The sequence below is a fragment of the Ambystoma mexicanum genome, chromosome 2p (assembly GCF_040938575.1).
Source record: "Ambystoma mexicanum isolate Mex_15411 chromosome 2p, UKY_AmexF1_1, whole genome shotgun sequence".
In the NCBI taxonomy this organism is placed as follows: domain Eukaryota; kingdom Metazoa; phylum Chordata; class Amphibia; order Caudata; family Ambystomatidae; genus Ambystoma; species Ambystoma mexicanum.
The window spans coordinates 1184064967-1184081012 of record NC_090923.1 but is presented as its reverse complement, the minus strand read 5'-3'; the positions used below and the strand labels follow the sequence as shown (position 1 = coordinate 1184081012).

Below are 16046 nucleotides of genomic sequence, written 5' to 3'. Positions count from 1 at the left end.
CACTGTAAGCTAAGTTACAGCTCTCTTGGGTCTCTAGCCTTCTACAGGCCCTAGATACTCTTTTAGGATGGTATTTGATCGGTGCAAGTCATTCAGGGACTCGAATGGTGGCAGCGATCGTTTTGTTTATTTTGAGCTCCTTTTGGCGTTCTGAGCACGTTTTTCGCACTGAACCCAAAATGGTGGCCTGGCTCCCAAAATGGCCAGACCACGAGGCTCCTTTGTCTTGTCCACTGACCGTCTTGCTCCCTTCACCTTCCCCAGGTCGAGAGACCCGGGGCCTTCCTTATTTGGGCATGTACTTTCCCGCGAAACGTGGTTGCTTTCGCGGGCTTCTACATGTCGTTTGTGTGCCTCCAGGGTGTGGGCTGGGATGTCTGGTCCCAATACACATCCTGGGTGCCAGAGAGTCTAGGGTAGTGTGAATGCCTGGGACCACCGTGGTCCGTGATTGGTCCACGTATGGTATGTGTGTTGATGAGCGGATCTCCCATTGGCTCCCCTCCGTTTTGGCGCGAAGGGAACCGTGGATAAGAGGGGGCTGGAAACACCACTACCATGTCGATCTCCTGAGTTCTCACGAACGAAGGAATACAGGAGCCAAGTATCCTGCAACCACGAGGCTGGACCGAGGAATCGCTGGTGACCCGCTGAAGGAATCCTCCTTTGCACTGCTGTCGTCCTGTGAAACCCTTTCCTCCTTTGATCGAACCAGAAGGCCTGTACTGGTGCTTCGACCTTTGGAATAGCAGGAACAGCTATTCCCGGCGACTTCATCACTTCGGAAGTGTCTCTGGGCCATCCAGTTGACTGACCAGCTTACAAGGGAGTCCTGCTCTGTAACCGCCGCCAGGTTGTGTTGTACTTCGAGTCCTGGTCACTCTCCCACGCTTCGTACACTTGGCGTTCCCAAGTCTGAAGGGAGGAGTGTACATTTGGCTCGGATACACACGGCCGCTCCGTTGTCCTGCTGCGGCAACAAACTGTGCTGGTTTCGTCGATTGGGACGTCTTTTTGCTCTACACGACTACGAGGCGTTCCCTGCTCTTCTGAACCTGCCAGCTGCTAAAACTAACGTGGAGAAGCCTGGGTCTGCTTGCTTCGGGGACCGGTGAGTAGTTTAGCTAGGATCTGGTCGCCCTCCTGCAGTAGCCCATTGCTTTTCCCCGCTGTGTAAAAACAGCACCCTTTTGTCCGTACTCGCGCTCTGCTTCTGCTCGCTGTGGAGGCTGCGCTTGAGTTGCGGAACCTGTTCTCCTTCTGCTGGGCACTAACCCGAACTGCCTGACTTCCTCCGAAGAGCTTCCCCTTTTGCCCGTTGGCACCGGCGTGGCAGGTACTTTGAGCACAAGGCTCCACTCTTCGCAGGGCTCGGACTTCCATCTAGTTAGGTGCCTCTGAAGGCGAACTGAGTCTAAAGCGTTATCGCACTGCCTGTTTTCCTTCCCTTGCAGGTGGACTACACATTTCGTGCTTATAACGCTAGCGACTGTTGTATTTGTATATATATTGTGTTGATATGGTATGTGTTGGTTTAATATTGTGATATTGTGATTTTCTCGCTACGGTCATTGTTTTAAAGGCCTTAAAATAAATGTGTATATATTTTTGATATAACAACTGTTTGGAGTAGTTTGTAAGCGCTCTTGCTTTGTGTGCTCATTGCGGGCTTTCAGTCACCCTCACCCCTCTTGAGACCTAGTCTTGACCGCCGCGATCGCTACCTTGATTGGTCTGGCTTGTCCAGAGGTTACCCTGTTCCAAGTAATTAGGTTGGCCTTCTGAACTTCTGCGCCACCAGGACAGAGTTCAGAAATCCGTCTTAACAGGAGGGGGGAGGTACAGGGTGCTGCTCAACATCCACATGCGATGATGCTGAGCCAAAAAAAAAACCTCCATGGGCTCAACGCCTGCACAGCACGACCTATGTGGGAGATAGATGGTCGTCCGAGTCTGGCTCATCCTGGAAAGGAGGACGTGGCACAGTAGCCTGGCCACGCCTAGCCGCAGCTTGCCCCTCGTCGGCAGCGAGTCTGCCGGACGGGTGAGCCTGGTTCTGTGTGGCGATGTGACATAGGTCTGCATGCAGAACCTCCCGTGATACACGTGCTTCCTCTTGCAAGGTAGCACGTGTAACACGGAGTTCCTCTTGCAAGGCCTGGCTGGACAACCGCTGCACCTCCCGGCAAGCCTGTAGCTCAGCCGAGATGGTACACTCAAGCTGTGCAAACCTCTCCTCTGCCCGCTGCCTCTGGGACATCATGAGGACACCCAGAGTGGATCTGAGGGAAGCATACTCCTCCCTCAAGGCATCCATGTGCGCCTCTGCGTGAGCAGCAATTGCTTGACGCAGAGACGACATTTCAGCCTGGCGTGCCCTGTCTGAGGCCGCCATGCCCAGCCTGAGCGAGCGGGCCGTGGACCGTGCCGCCTGCTGCTGGAGAAGCACCTGCCTAGCAGGGGGGAGCACAGATCGGGCCACACGCTCCATGCTCTCAGCGATGTTCTCCATTGCTGCCCCCTGCCGTTCGGAATTGGCAGTCATGTCTTGCTCCCACTCAGTATACAGCGGTTGCGCGCGGCGACCGCGTTGCCGGGCTTGACCCCTGCGGGACCCAAGGACCGGGTGTCCTCGCTGTGTTGGCACCGCCTGCGGCTGCACGACTACATGCCCCCGTCGACGTGATGTCCCAGGCACATCAGTGACTGGTGTGGAGGGTGACCCTGCGTCCCGATCCACCACGGGCGGAGGAACCAAGACTGTCTGATCCCACAGTGCAGGTGTCGCAGACAGAGGAGTGTCCACATCAGAATCACTCACCCCTGACACATGGACTTGATGCTCATCCAACTCAACATGGACGTCAGAGTCGTCATCAAGGCTGGACTCATAGGCAGCCAGAGACAAGATGGACTGCAGCACTTGGGGGTTTTCGTGGCCTACCACCCCACGACCCCCACTAGTGCCGGGTTGATGTGGCGTTACCAACCCTGTGTCTGGCATGACAACACCATCCTCTGCCTCCATTGCGTCATCACCTGAAAAATAGAGAGGAAAAGGTCAATACACATGTCAGAAGCACACGACACACACACACACCGACAGCAAAGGCATCAGGCAGACATGTGACACACAACATATGACCTGGCATGCATGCTGGGTCTACTTTGAATAGCTTCTGTGATCAGACCTGTTGAAAGGTGGCAGTTTCCATGGAAGTGGGTCTATGCAGTGCAGAAAATGTGTACGCCACTCACTACCTACATGTACAAGCACTACATGGTGTGTGCCAGGAAATGTGAAGGCAGTGCAATGTCAAAATCAGACATCACGTGCATTGTGCATTCAATGTGTACCATGTCCAGAAGCCAAGCACCCCTCCACCCCAGTACCAAAGCAGGGATGCCTATCATGGTATCAAAAGGCTGACCATACACCTGTGTATTGACAGGCAGTGTTGACTGGCATCAACAGCTTCATGTGATTCAAATGACAACACTGCAAATGGTGCTGGGACAGTGGGCAGGACACATGATGGAAACTCCAGAGGCCACCCACGTGTGAAGAAGACACAACAAGAGTTGGACAGAGTCATTGGCCATTGAACAGGCTGAGGCCTGTGAGCCACACAGATTGTCAGAGCCTAAACATGTGTGCAACGCAGGACTGAGGCACAGTTGACATGGGAAGGCTGATGAGATGGCAGGCAATGTATGTAACCAAGGACTGATATTACAGTGATCATCCAGTCAAGGACACATAGGGGCATGCGTGCAATGCACATGGAGCATTAATGGGCACTCATGTCCCTGCGGGACATCTGACCCATGCACAGTACAAGTGAGATAGCCTGCATGGAGTACTAATGCTGTACGACATGGCATATGTCTGGCAGATTCTACGCTGGAAGTTAGCATCTACACAGGACACATGGACAAGGAACTACACATTGGCAAGATTGGAGCAGACCAGTGCAAAGGTGGAACTGGGGTGCAGAGTGGCGGAGGAGGGGCAAGGGAGCATGCCTACATGGAGTCCCGCATGCAGGCAGAGGAGACATGCATGACGGTAGCATTGCATTACTTACACATCAGAACCATGTACACGTCACATGTAGCAGCAATCATGCACAACACATCCCACAAGTGAAACACACGCGTCCTCAACAAACACGCATCAACACTCACTGGACTGGGCATCAAAGTCCAGCTTCTCTCCCACTCCTTCGACCAATTCAGGTGGTATGAACTCCGCAACGAGAGCCTCATGCGGAGTGAGTTCTTCCTCCTCTGGTGCAGGCCCACCGCCAGTCACCAGAGTCAAGTTGTAATTTGAGGCACGCTTGGCCTTAGTGCTGCGCTTGATGTCATTCAAACGCTTTTTGCACTCCTGCGCCGTGTGCACCTCATGGCCGAATGAACTGACATGTTCCGCAACATGCTTCCAGTGGGTGTCACGTTGGGCAGCCATGGTCTGACTATTGGCACCCACTAGCATGTCACGGCTGTGTCCCCGCACGTAGTCCACGAGGAAGTCCAGTTCCTGCTTACAGAAAGGCTTCTTCCTCGACGTGCAGGAGGTCGTGGCTGTGTGTGGGGTCCCAGCCTGTGCTGCAGGTGCAACCTTCCTCCTCTTGGACTGTGGCGCAGACCCTGGCTGGCTAATGCCGCCCTGACCAGCATGGCCAGTGGGTTCGGTGGATTGAGCCAAGGGAGTGGCAGGTGGAGGGATGACCAGAGGCCTGACTTGTGTCAGTGGCAGCTGGGTGCCCACTTATGGACCCTGCGCAGCAGCATCAGCTGTGGCAGGGTGTTTGGCCGCAACGGTCCTGGTTGGCAGACTCACAACCGGGGTGCTGTTGGGTGCATCTGCCCCTGCACTTGCCAACACCCGGCTGTTCGGGGCAGCAGATGACATGACTGCCCCAGGGACACGTGTCTTGGTCTGAGCAGCCCAGCGTGCCCCTATGGTTTCCCCCCTGGCCTGTTGGAGATCTACCAAGGGCTCTTCAAGTGCCAACGCAGCCTGCGCTGGCAGACCCTGAGCCTGGGTGGCGGTGTCCACAGCTGCACCTGCAGCTACCACCACCCTTGGGCCCGTGGCAGTCGATGGAACGGACTGCCGGGTCATATGGGTGCCAGTGCCAGATGCAGGAGCTGCATCCCCCGGAACCACAGGGGGTGGTGGCATGGCTGCACCGACACATGGCACAACATTGTGCTCAAGTGGCGCACCCCTGCCTCTTCCCCCTCTGTGGCTGCCCTGGACACCCTGGAGTCCCCCTACTCCCTGGTCACCACGGCCACGTCCCCGACCACGCCCGCCACGAGGAGTACGCCCAGCTGAGGCGCCCCTCACCTTTGGTGGCCTCCCAACCATGGCACAGATGTAGTAGTGCTGGCACAGATGGAGTGGTGCCAATGGGAGGTGTACACCACAATTGACCTGGGCAATTGGGGTGAAGGGGGTGGGAAGCAAGATGTTAACAGCCCCCCTGCACCTGCAAGGCTGTATGTGACCCCGGTGATGTGGTGACGGGTCACGCAACGCTCAGGCACCCCAAAACTGCAGTAAAACCGTGCACGCAACCCTGCAGCCTACGTGCGTGGATTGAACCTCCCGCAGTACGCGGTGGCACCCAGTAACACGAATAACGCGTACGCGTGGGACACGCAGGCTACTATGACATCAAAAATGGGTGCGATACACAGGGGCACCCGCAGTGGGAAAAAGAGCGTGTGTGACTCACCGTCTGACTAGCGCAATGCAGAAAAACACGCGTAGCCAATACCCCCGCCAAAAGAAGAGATACGTCCTTGAGAGCTGTGAAGTTGTGATGGCGCGCGAAACAACAGGAAGCAGCAACACACGTCGGTCTCCACGAAAGGCACGTACAGCGAACTGCTGGGCCCGCTCACCTTTATCCCGTGCTGAGGGAAACGCACGCGCGCGTCACGTCACTTACGCGCATAGGCCCTTTCCTCGTATTACACGCGGACGTGCAGTTTCCATGCGCGCGCTTACGCGCATGGCCCTTTCCTCGTATTACACGCAGACGTGCAGTTTCCACGCGCGCTTACGCGCATGGCCCTTTCGTCGTATTACACGCTGACGTGCAGATTTTTCACGTGCCAAATCACTCCGTATCAAGCTGGCCACGCGTATGCACACGGAAGACCATGCTCCTACCCAGAAGGCCGAACTACTGCCCCCCAGGGCCCCGAGCACGCTCCCACCTGCCATCTGCTGCTGCCTGACTGCCTGCTGCCCACGTGCACTGCCATTTGCTGCCTGCACATCAGCCAGGGGGGCTGTTGCTGTGACCACCCCTGCTGGAACCGAAGACTCCCGACTGGGATTCCATCGCTCCACAGCCCAGCCCCAGGACCCAGTTGCCCACCCACTCCTGCCTCTGGGGTTGTCATGTCGGGGCAAACACCATATGTGACCACTGCCAACCCCCGGCCTGACAGGCAGAGGGGCACCAGCTTCAGTGCCACCGAAGTTGGTGTCCTGGTGGAGCAAGTCCTGGGCCAGTATGATGCCCTCTTCGGAAGTTCCCACGCCGACAAGGAAGGACAGACTCGGATCTGGACTGACATCGTGACTGCCATCAACGCGGAGGGGGTGGCAGTCCGCGACTTCCAACATGTCAGGAAGCGCTGGGAGGACTTCAGGTCCAGGACTCTGAACAAGGGCCGGCGCCTCTTGAAGGCAGCGGATGCCAAGGGGCGCCGGGGCCACTTGTCGGAAGAACAGATGAGGGTCCTGGAACGCATATCCCCAGCGCTCCACGTCCAGGTCCTAGAGAAGCAGACCCATCTGGAGTCGAGCGGTGAGTGTACATGCATCCTGATTGTGAGCAGTGCGTGTGGTGATTATTCGGTAGTGTGCAGGTTGCACATCTGTTTGTATGGGGTCGAGTATGGGTGGGGGTGTACAGGGCCGTGGGGCTGACACATGCGAGGGCTGTGATGTGTGAGACATGGATGGTGCTTGTGTGTGTAGGCTTGCATGCCAAATGCAGTTGTGTGGGCACACATGTTTGGATGAATGTGTATGTGAGTAGACATGTCCGTGATGTCACGCATGTATGTTGTTTTTGGCTGCATGTATCAGCACTGTGTACATGTGCATGTGTGTGTATTTGACAAGGGTGCAACAGTGATGCCACATGGATGCATGTGACAGCGGTATGTGGAAGCCTGATTGGCAGATGTGACATGGATGGCCGTCTGAACAGTGCGACACTTGGCAGGGGTGTACACATGCATGCAAGTGTGGTGGTGTGTGTACATGTGTGGTGCACTTCCTGTGTTGCATGTGATGTCTGGCTCCCCTTTGGCTGCTCATGCTGTTGTATGTGTATGGATGGTGGTGGCAGTTGCGATATGGCTGTGGTATGGCTCATGTGTGCGAGTTGTAATGACATGTGTGTTGGGGATTGTGAGGACCTGGTGGAGGCTGCCCATGGTGGCTGGGGGGTGGGGGTGATAGGGGACATGAGTGGGGGCCTGGTGGGGGCTGGCCATGGTGGCTGGGGGGTGGGGGTGGTGGGAGACATGGGTGGGGGCCTGGTGGAGGCTGCCCCTGCACTGCTGGGGGTGGGGGTGGTGTGAGGCATGGGTGTGGGCCTGGTGGATGCTGCCCCTGGTGGCTGGGGGGTGGGGGTGGTGGGAGACATGAGTTGGACATGGGTGGGGGCCTGCTGGCAGGTGCCCCACAGTGCTGGGGGGGGAACATGAGTTGGACATGGGTGGGGGCCTGCTGGCAGGTGCCCCTGGTGACTTGGGGGTGGGGGTGGTGTGAGACATGGGTGGGGGCCTGGTGGAGGCTGCCCCTGGTGGCTGGGGGTGCAGGGGGACATGCATTGGGGGGGAGTAGTGCAAGTTGACATGTGGGTTGGCTGGTGGGCATGGGCATGGTGGGTGGGGTGCCTGCATGACATGTGCTGGGTAGGCCCCTGTGGTGTGAGCCACCTGCAGGGGCCGTGGAGGGTGTAGAGGGAACACCTGGGAGGACCCACACGTGCAATTCAAGTGTGCTGCTCCCCGCGCACCCCTGTAATACACGTACCCTGTTGATATTGCGCACACCTGTAATTCACGTACCCTGATGGAATTGCGTGTGTAACTTCCCGCGCAACCCCGTAATACACGTACCCCGCTCAATCGCGTGTGTCACTTCCCGCGCGCACCCGAAATACGCGTAGCCCGCTCCCCCAGGCCCGATCGAGTGAAAAAGTTCACGCGGACCCCTGAAATACACGTAGCCCGCTCCCCCAGGCCCGATCGCGTGAGGAAGTTCACGCGGACCCCTGAAATACACGTAGCCCGCTCCCCCAGGCCCGATCGCGTGAGAAAGTTCACGCAAACCCCTGAAATACACATAGCCCGCTCCCCCAGGCCCGATCGCGTGAGAAAGTTCACGCGGACCCCTGAAATACACGTAGCCCGCTCCCCAGGCCCGATCGCGTGAAAAAGTTCACGCGAACCCCTGAAATACACGTAGCCCGCTCCCCCAGGCCCGATCGCGTGAGTTAGTTCACGCGAACCCCCGAAATACACGTGCCCCGCTCGCACAATTGCTGTATGTTGCCACTTTTGTAATGCGCAGGGACGCTACCGCCTGCCTTCGTGTGGCGGACGTGTATCGGCTTGTGCGTGTCTTTCGCTGTGCGTGGCTTTGCCCTATTCGGTTCCATGAATACGTGTGGTTCGGGTGCGTGTGGGCGTTCCCTCTGCTTCCCTGCGGTACATCCCCAGTTACGCCCTTGTTTTCGCAAGTTGTTCCCCATTCCGCGCGTTACGCCCCGTGTTCCGCCCACTTTCTAGTGTATGCGCAGATGTTGTGCGCTTTCACTGTGCGCGTCGCGCACGTCTTTCGGGATGTTGCAGTGACGTGTGCGCCATGCACGGGTTTGGCGCACATCCCGAGGAAGACACGCGCAGGGACTTCCATGAATCGCGCGCGTGCGCCTCTTTTTTTCCGCTTGCGCCTGCTTGCGCCTGCTTGCGCGAAGATTTTCGGCGCACGTTTGTTCCATGAATCGGCCCCTTAAACTCTCTGAGCCATGTCAGTGTCAATGTATCTATGCTTCAGATAAAACTCTGCATTCAAGGAAATGGCTATAGCTGCAAAGACAGTGTGGGCATCTGAGGGAGCTGCCAAACCGAATTTAAAGAAAGAAATGCTAGCAGTTTTCAACACGTTTAACAATGGGCTTTGATGACTGAAGAAAAAAAATGGCCTATTTAAAAAGTAAACTGTTGAAGGAAAGCCTGCCATTACCTAGCAATGTGCAGGGTTTTGTGGCTGGTGATAATACACACATAGGCTATTTTTATTCCACAGGTTTGTTTTGATTCAAGACTCAAAATAAGAAAATAAAGATTAAGACACATGGGCTGAGTTTGCAAGGTAAAAAAAAAACTGTTATTCAAGTGCCAGCTCTGAAACTTACCCCTAGGAAAGGAGGCACACCATAAACTTCCAGGACATGAAAGTGACAATTGCCAGCTTGAAAAACCTTGAATGTGCCAGGACAAAGAAAGTTCATACGCTTGTCAGACATTCGTCTGTGCTCCAGGCTGGGACAATAGAAGTCCTGGGACACTAACCTGTCAAGTGAAGGGGCAATAGAAGCTTCAATTAAGCTTAGAAACCCCCACCTTGCTTTGAAGGAAATGACAGTTGGGGACAGCTGAAATGGTACAGAGCAAGACGAAGGACTGCCATTTGCTTCTAAAGACTATTTCAGAAATAAACTTTAAAGACTTTTATCTCTGGAGCAGGACTTTGGAAAATGTAAATATTTCACTGTTTAGAATTAATTTTATGGCCTTTCTTTTAAGACATCATAGGTTTCATTGCTGCATAGAGAACAGAAGTAACGAAATATTGCAGATTACCAGAAAAGTATACATGTCCCAAATGTACATTTTTATACTTACATACCTTATGATAAACCCAACATATGTATAAAGTTAAGGAATTGTAGGCCAAACTTTTCATGCTTAAAATTATCAAAAAGTAGTAAATGTCCAAAATAATGTCTTACGGATTGCAGGATTGGACGGCTGTCCTTTACATAAAATATGTGACCTGATTATGCAATTTATTAATGTGCCACCATTGTATAAAAGTGTAAATACTGATATGACAGTTTTTTGGCAAAAAGGTCTGTGGGAAGTCTTTTCCATCATAAAATACAACCTCATAAACTGGGTACAACCCAGGGGAGGCAACCAACATTGATTGTCCAATCCAGTTGTTTACAGGCGTGCTTAGCTGAACCGGCCCAGCAATATAGTCAATGATGTCACTATGCTCTATATAAAGGGCCCCTGACAGGACTCCAAACACACTAACCCTGATTCATGGATTATTTGCGCTGAAAAAAACAGGGATTTGCGGGCAGAATGGCGCACAAATCCTGTTTTTTTTGGCGCAAATAATCCATGAATCAGGGCCATAATCTTCCGGATGTCCTATGCAGCATCCTGTTCCTGTTTCCTTCCTCTTGCACTGATCCAGATTCCAGATCCAACTACCAGGCCAAGCATTGCTGACCCTTCCAGCAAGGCCTCAATTCTAAAATCCCAATACCCAAAGGGAGAAGCAGTGGTATTTTTGTGAGAAGCCTCCTGAGACCAGCCTGGCTTGAGGGCCACCAATTGCTGCCCAATAACTGCATTGAGAGGTACCTGTGACATCCCATGACCAGAACTATCATTTGGTATCCAGTCCCTGCCCAACTGATCCTTTCCCGCTGATTTTGTCCGGCTGTCCTTTGTTAGACCAGATCCGTGTGGTGACCAGAACGCTGACGGTCCAAAAATCCTAATCTAAAGTGGACTGTACCAATAGAAACCCATCTAACCAATAGCCTATCTTGTATTTGTCCTTATAGCACTCGCTAAGTCATCCTATCCTTATCCTGATAACTTGTTCAAACTGTCCGAATCATTCTTGCAACCCTGCCATTGATTTCTAGTGCTAGAGCCATCTCTTTAGTAATTTTGTCTTCTGTAGTCCTAAGCCATTAGTCCTATTTCGAGTGATCGGACTGGTTCCGTTGGGGTTGGATGCTGGGGTGGCAGGGTTGAAATCGCGAATCAACCCGGACTCTACTGTGTCCCTCTTTGGTGACTTAGCCTGAATACTCTAGTGTGGAGTAAAACTATTCGTGCCCCAACTGATTTTCTTTCCTTTTTTGCGCCTTCATTTACTCAAAGTGCACCTTCTTAGATCTGGCATTACTCATTCAATTTACCAGCTAGAGATTTACGTTTTACTTCCATAGTGTACCTGTGATCTATAACTACCCCAACACAAAAACCGCATTGAGATTTACAATATTTCACCCGTTTTTCAGAGAAACCGTTTTAGTAAAGTTTCCAACGAGTCATTTTGATTGTAAACTGTTTGAAATCTTCCATTCATTTTTTGAAATGTATGCTCTTGCTAATCCGTTGCTTGTGATTGTTTGTACCTTTACATTGTTGCTTTAGTGAAGAATTGTATCTGCTTCAAGGTTTTCACACGTTCATTATTTCATTCAGCCATTTCCGAGTGTCATTTTTAACATTGTAAGGGTTTCAAATCCGTATTTCACTCTTATTTGAGCAGGGAAGGTCGAATTTGAATTCCGTTTTCAGCTTCTTGTTCCTGATTACCTGTTGTTTCTTCATATCCATTCAGAATTGATTATTTGTGGGTTGAGGGAACATTGTAGGGGGAAATCCTAACTTGAGTGCTATCTTTCCTAAAATCAAAAAGTGCTTTTATTCCCTGGCGTTTTGTATATGTGTCAATAGAAGGTTAAACTAAGTGCATTGCTTACATTCCTATTGTTATTATCACCCCATTGGTGTTTGCTGCCCTATATTAAAAATTGTATGATTTCTTTTGAATTTTAAAATAAATAAATAAATATTGTATTTTACCAACCAGCCTGGTTCATGTTGTGACCCGGGGTATTTGAAAAGGGGGTGTGATATGAGTAGTGTACCATCTCAATATTGAATTTAATATAAAAAAATAAGCATTTCAGTTGTGCGCTGCATACTAGGCTGAGACCAAGGTGTGTGTCGCCCGATTGAAATCCTTAACAGACAGTAACCCTGCCAGTGCTACCGGTCGGTTGCCGCCGGACTCGTAACATTTTACAGACACCTGACTTCCCGTTGCCATCGGGAGATTCCAAGTCCGACGGCCCGGGAAATCAGGCACCAATAAAATGTAAATCCCCATTCCCATAGAGTCCGATAAGGACTCTATGGCAGTGGGGACTCGGAAGCGCCGGCACCGTTGTTAACAGTGTCAGCGCTTCCTTGAACGGTCTGCCTACCGTGGCCGCTGCGCCCGGCAGGTTAAGACCTGTCGGGCACAGCGGCCACGGCAGGTAGACACATAGTTTCGTTTTCCGGAAACAATGGTGCCGGTGAGCTTACCGGCACCCTTGTTTCCGGACCGGCAAACTTGTAATGAGGCCCAAAGACCTCTGGAGATAAGGTGGTAAAGCACCCAAAGGTCCGTTCGTTACATTTCGAAAGAATATAAGATTGCGTCTTGTTGATGGTCTCTATCCAATCTTCTCGCAACAATATGTTCTTCATCTGTCTAGGATTATTTATTAGATTATCCTTTGATGTCCCAATATTATCTAGAACAGACCCAGCAAAATGTGTAAACTGGGCCAGAGATCTTTGCAATCACTTTGCTACAAGTGGAGTTAAATTATGTGCTTTGTAGCACTCTGAAGGAAAAACATAATACTGAGCGTACATTGTTTGGTATTTGTAACAGATTATATAGACATTTTGGCAGAGGAGTGATTTATTAGCATGTGTTCATACCTAAGAGTCATGTATTTCCTTCTAATGAGCTGATTCTCTGCCAAAGAGATCCTGAAATGTAAAACGTAGTGGATCACAAGAGCTCTGGATAGAGAGCAAGTGGTAAAGCAGAGGAAGCTGAAATCAAAGAAGACTTTTATAGTAGTCAACATTTTGACAGCTGATTATATTGTGTTTAGCATATGGTTCTAAATAGATGTTGCTCTGTTTCATGCCAGGTAGGACATCTTGACTGTGTTAGACCACTCCTTTAGTTACATGGACCCCACATATCTTACACCCCCGGGGACATCCTCCATAGACATACAGAGGATTACCTACCTGCTCTCCCCTCTCTACCGCCTGCTTGAGTTGTGTCTGTATGAGATGGGAACAGCCCTCTGCTTAGTTAGCACTTTTGTCCAGCCAGAGTGGCTATCCATCTGCAATCAGATGTCCCTTGCACCCTTACACCAGCCTCCTCTGTTGTGGACACCACCCACTGACCGAAATCTGATTTACTAAGGGATAGTCCGGCAATATAGCTCAGTCTGCTAATGCATCTACTGCATACATCTTTGTGTACGATTTAGGGCTCAAGTGACTAAAGATATCTAATAGTAAATAACCTTTACAGTCGCATGCAGGGTTAAGGCTGTGGCACCAGGGCTATATGAAATCAATAGCTATCTACACATAAAGAAATATTGATTTCAACTATGCCCTCTTCTCCTTGCTTTTTCTTGTCGCCACCCAGCCAGAGAACCTCCTCTACGCCACCCCCTTCGAGGACTCCAAGATAATGATCAGCGACTTCGGCCTCTCCAGGTTTGAGGATGGAGGTGTAATGGCCACGGCCTGTGGGACACCTGGCTATGTGGGTGAGTGGTGCTGATGCTAAGGTTTCTTTTCTGTGCAACATGCACCTGTGTAGAGGAAAGAGGGGGGAGGCCACCAATCTCCTCCCTCAAATGTAACGGGTAAGGGGCTACACGTGGGTGGAGGCACAGATATAACTCGGGGATCACATACTAATTAGCCCCAATGATGATGAAAATACTCTTGGCCTCATTATGAGTTTGGGGGTCATTCTTGAAATGACCCCCAAACTCGTTTAATGTTACTGCCATTCAGCCCTGCGGATTCACCAAGGGTTTATCAGTAGCAGTAAAGTGGTGTTATTCCCAATTTTTGGAGTCCATGGCATACGATGGGTATTTTGGCAGATTTACCGTAATACAATGCTTTTTGGGGGTAAAATGGTGGGGTTACCCCCAGCTATTTGCTGCAGGTAAAGCTTCCACCTCCCCTCGCACCTCCGAATTTGGCGGTGCGGGAAAATGGCAGTGAACTGTTGACAATTCCACTACCACCATTTGAACACAATTCTTCCCCTACTGCCAAATTCGTAAAGAAGCCCAATACATGCCCTTTTTGTAAATATACATGCAATACAAAAACAATTGCCTCTTAAGGTTGTAACAATGCAAAGGTTGCGGTAGAGCATTTGTTTCAGGTTTTTGTTCTGTCTGGGAGAGTCATGGCTCACAAGAGGGGCATTTTCATGGCTCACAAGAGGGGCATTTTTTTAAATGAATAATAATAAGAGAAATTGGCCGAAGTTTATACTTAATCCCTAGCAGGATAACAATGAAATATGAAAAAAGGAGTTGAATACTTGTAGGCTGTGCTTCATCAAAATGAAATAAGAAAATCCCTTTTAAGGTAGCCTAGGTGTAACCAGCATATCATATGTCGATACCTCTCTCTCTCACTCGCTCTCTGTCTCTCTCTCTTTCTCTCTCCATCTCTCCTACTCAACTTTTCACTTACTCTTCTCTTTCTCTCTCTCTCTCTCCCTCGCTCTGTCTCTGTCTCTCTCTCTCACACACTTGTGGGTGTTTGCCAGAGAAACAAGAGTACCTTGAAAAGGATACATTGCAGGAGGTTAGCAGTGGAGGGGTGCTGATTTTATGGTTCTATGGGAATGTGATTAAGTGTAAGAGAGGCCCCCCTAAAATGGGGACCAGCCCGGTATTTGAGGACATACATCATCATCATGTGTCCACTACCGGAATGCCGCCATTGTGTTGAGGACGCAGGGAAGGTGCTGGGTTCCTGCCTTATAAGTGTCCAAAGGAACAGGCTGTAGGGCCTGCAACTGCATTTGTCATTTTCTATTTTTTGCTAATTCTGATTAGTGTTTGTGCAATCATTCGGCAGCAAACAAAAGTATACATCTCCTTGGTGCTCACAGAAGAAACAGTTAATTGGTTTTAATCTGAGAATGGCAGTTTCCAAGAAGGAATGACATTTTGAGAAGCAAAATGGAGTGTATCTGTGGAATAGAAGCTATTTATAGAAATTATTTAATTGTACGAATATTGTAAATGGACTCTCTTTAAAATTCTACAATGTTCATTTTATAATGATCCCTTCCAGTATACGTTATTGTTGTAATACTATTACATGTGTATTACACAGTTTAGTACATTCGTGTTCTACTCTTTCAAAATATCCATATGAGTAATGGAACAAATAGCATCAATGAGGTTTCCTGGCAGCTTTGCATAACATCAAAGAGACTTTTGTGAACACAAAAATGACAACAGATCTTTATATTTTACAAATATGTTTGTGATTAAAGATTTGTATTCTTGAATCACTAAATACGTAATGCACACTGGGCTTGGGGCGCATTTCATTTTTCGCATCACTCACTCTAACATTTAAGTGTTTGTAATCATAAATCATGTATGCGTTCATTCAGAAAACCTCAGGATTTAGATGTGAAGATAAAAGAGTTGCTATATCTGTTTCTCCATTGGGGGCCAATGGGCACAATTGAGACAGATTTTTAGACGAGGGGGGGACGCTGTGCTATGCACATGCTCAGTCCCCAATGCACATACAGAGAGGTTATATACTTTTATTTTTATTTTTTAATTTTTTTTAATTTAATTAATTCTTCTAGAGCGCTAAATGCCTGTAGGGTTCAGAGCACTACAAAAACAAAATGTACAAACATAATAAAATCAATAAACAAAGAAATACATAGGAAAAAAGCACCAAAAAGAGGGAACCATACATAATCCCAATTGAGGATAAGAATCTTTCAGCAATGACAATTTAAATGCCAGACTACAGGTCTTAGAAGCGAAGAACCCATGGGCAGGTATTTACACATATTTAGAAAACTGGGAAGG

At 50.2% G+C, this 16046-nt stretch overlaps 1 protein-coding gene across 1 annotated transcript in view; it reads left to right on the top strand.

The window, feature by feature from the left end:
* The window catches only part of PNCK (pregnancy up-regulated nonubiquitous CaM kinase), a 474806-nt gene that overhangs the window by 422835 nt on the left and 35925 nt on the right, over nt 1-16046 (top strand). The window contains exon 6 of the mRNA XM_069645371.1: nt 13598-13721. Coding sequence (XP_069501472.1) covers nt 13598-13721 — 124 coding nt within the window. The remainder of the gene's footprint in view (nt 1-13597; nt 13722-16046) is intronic.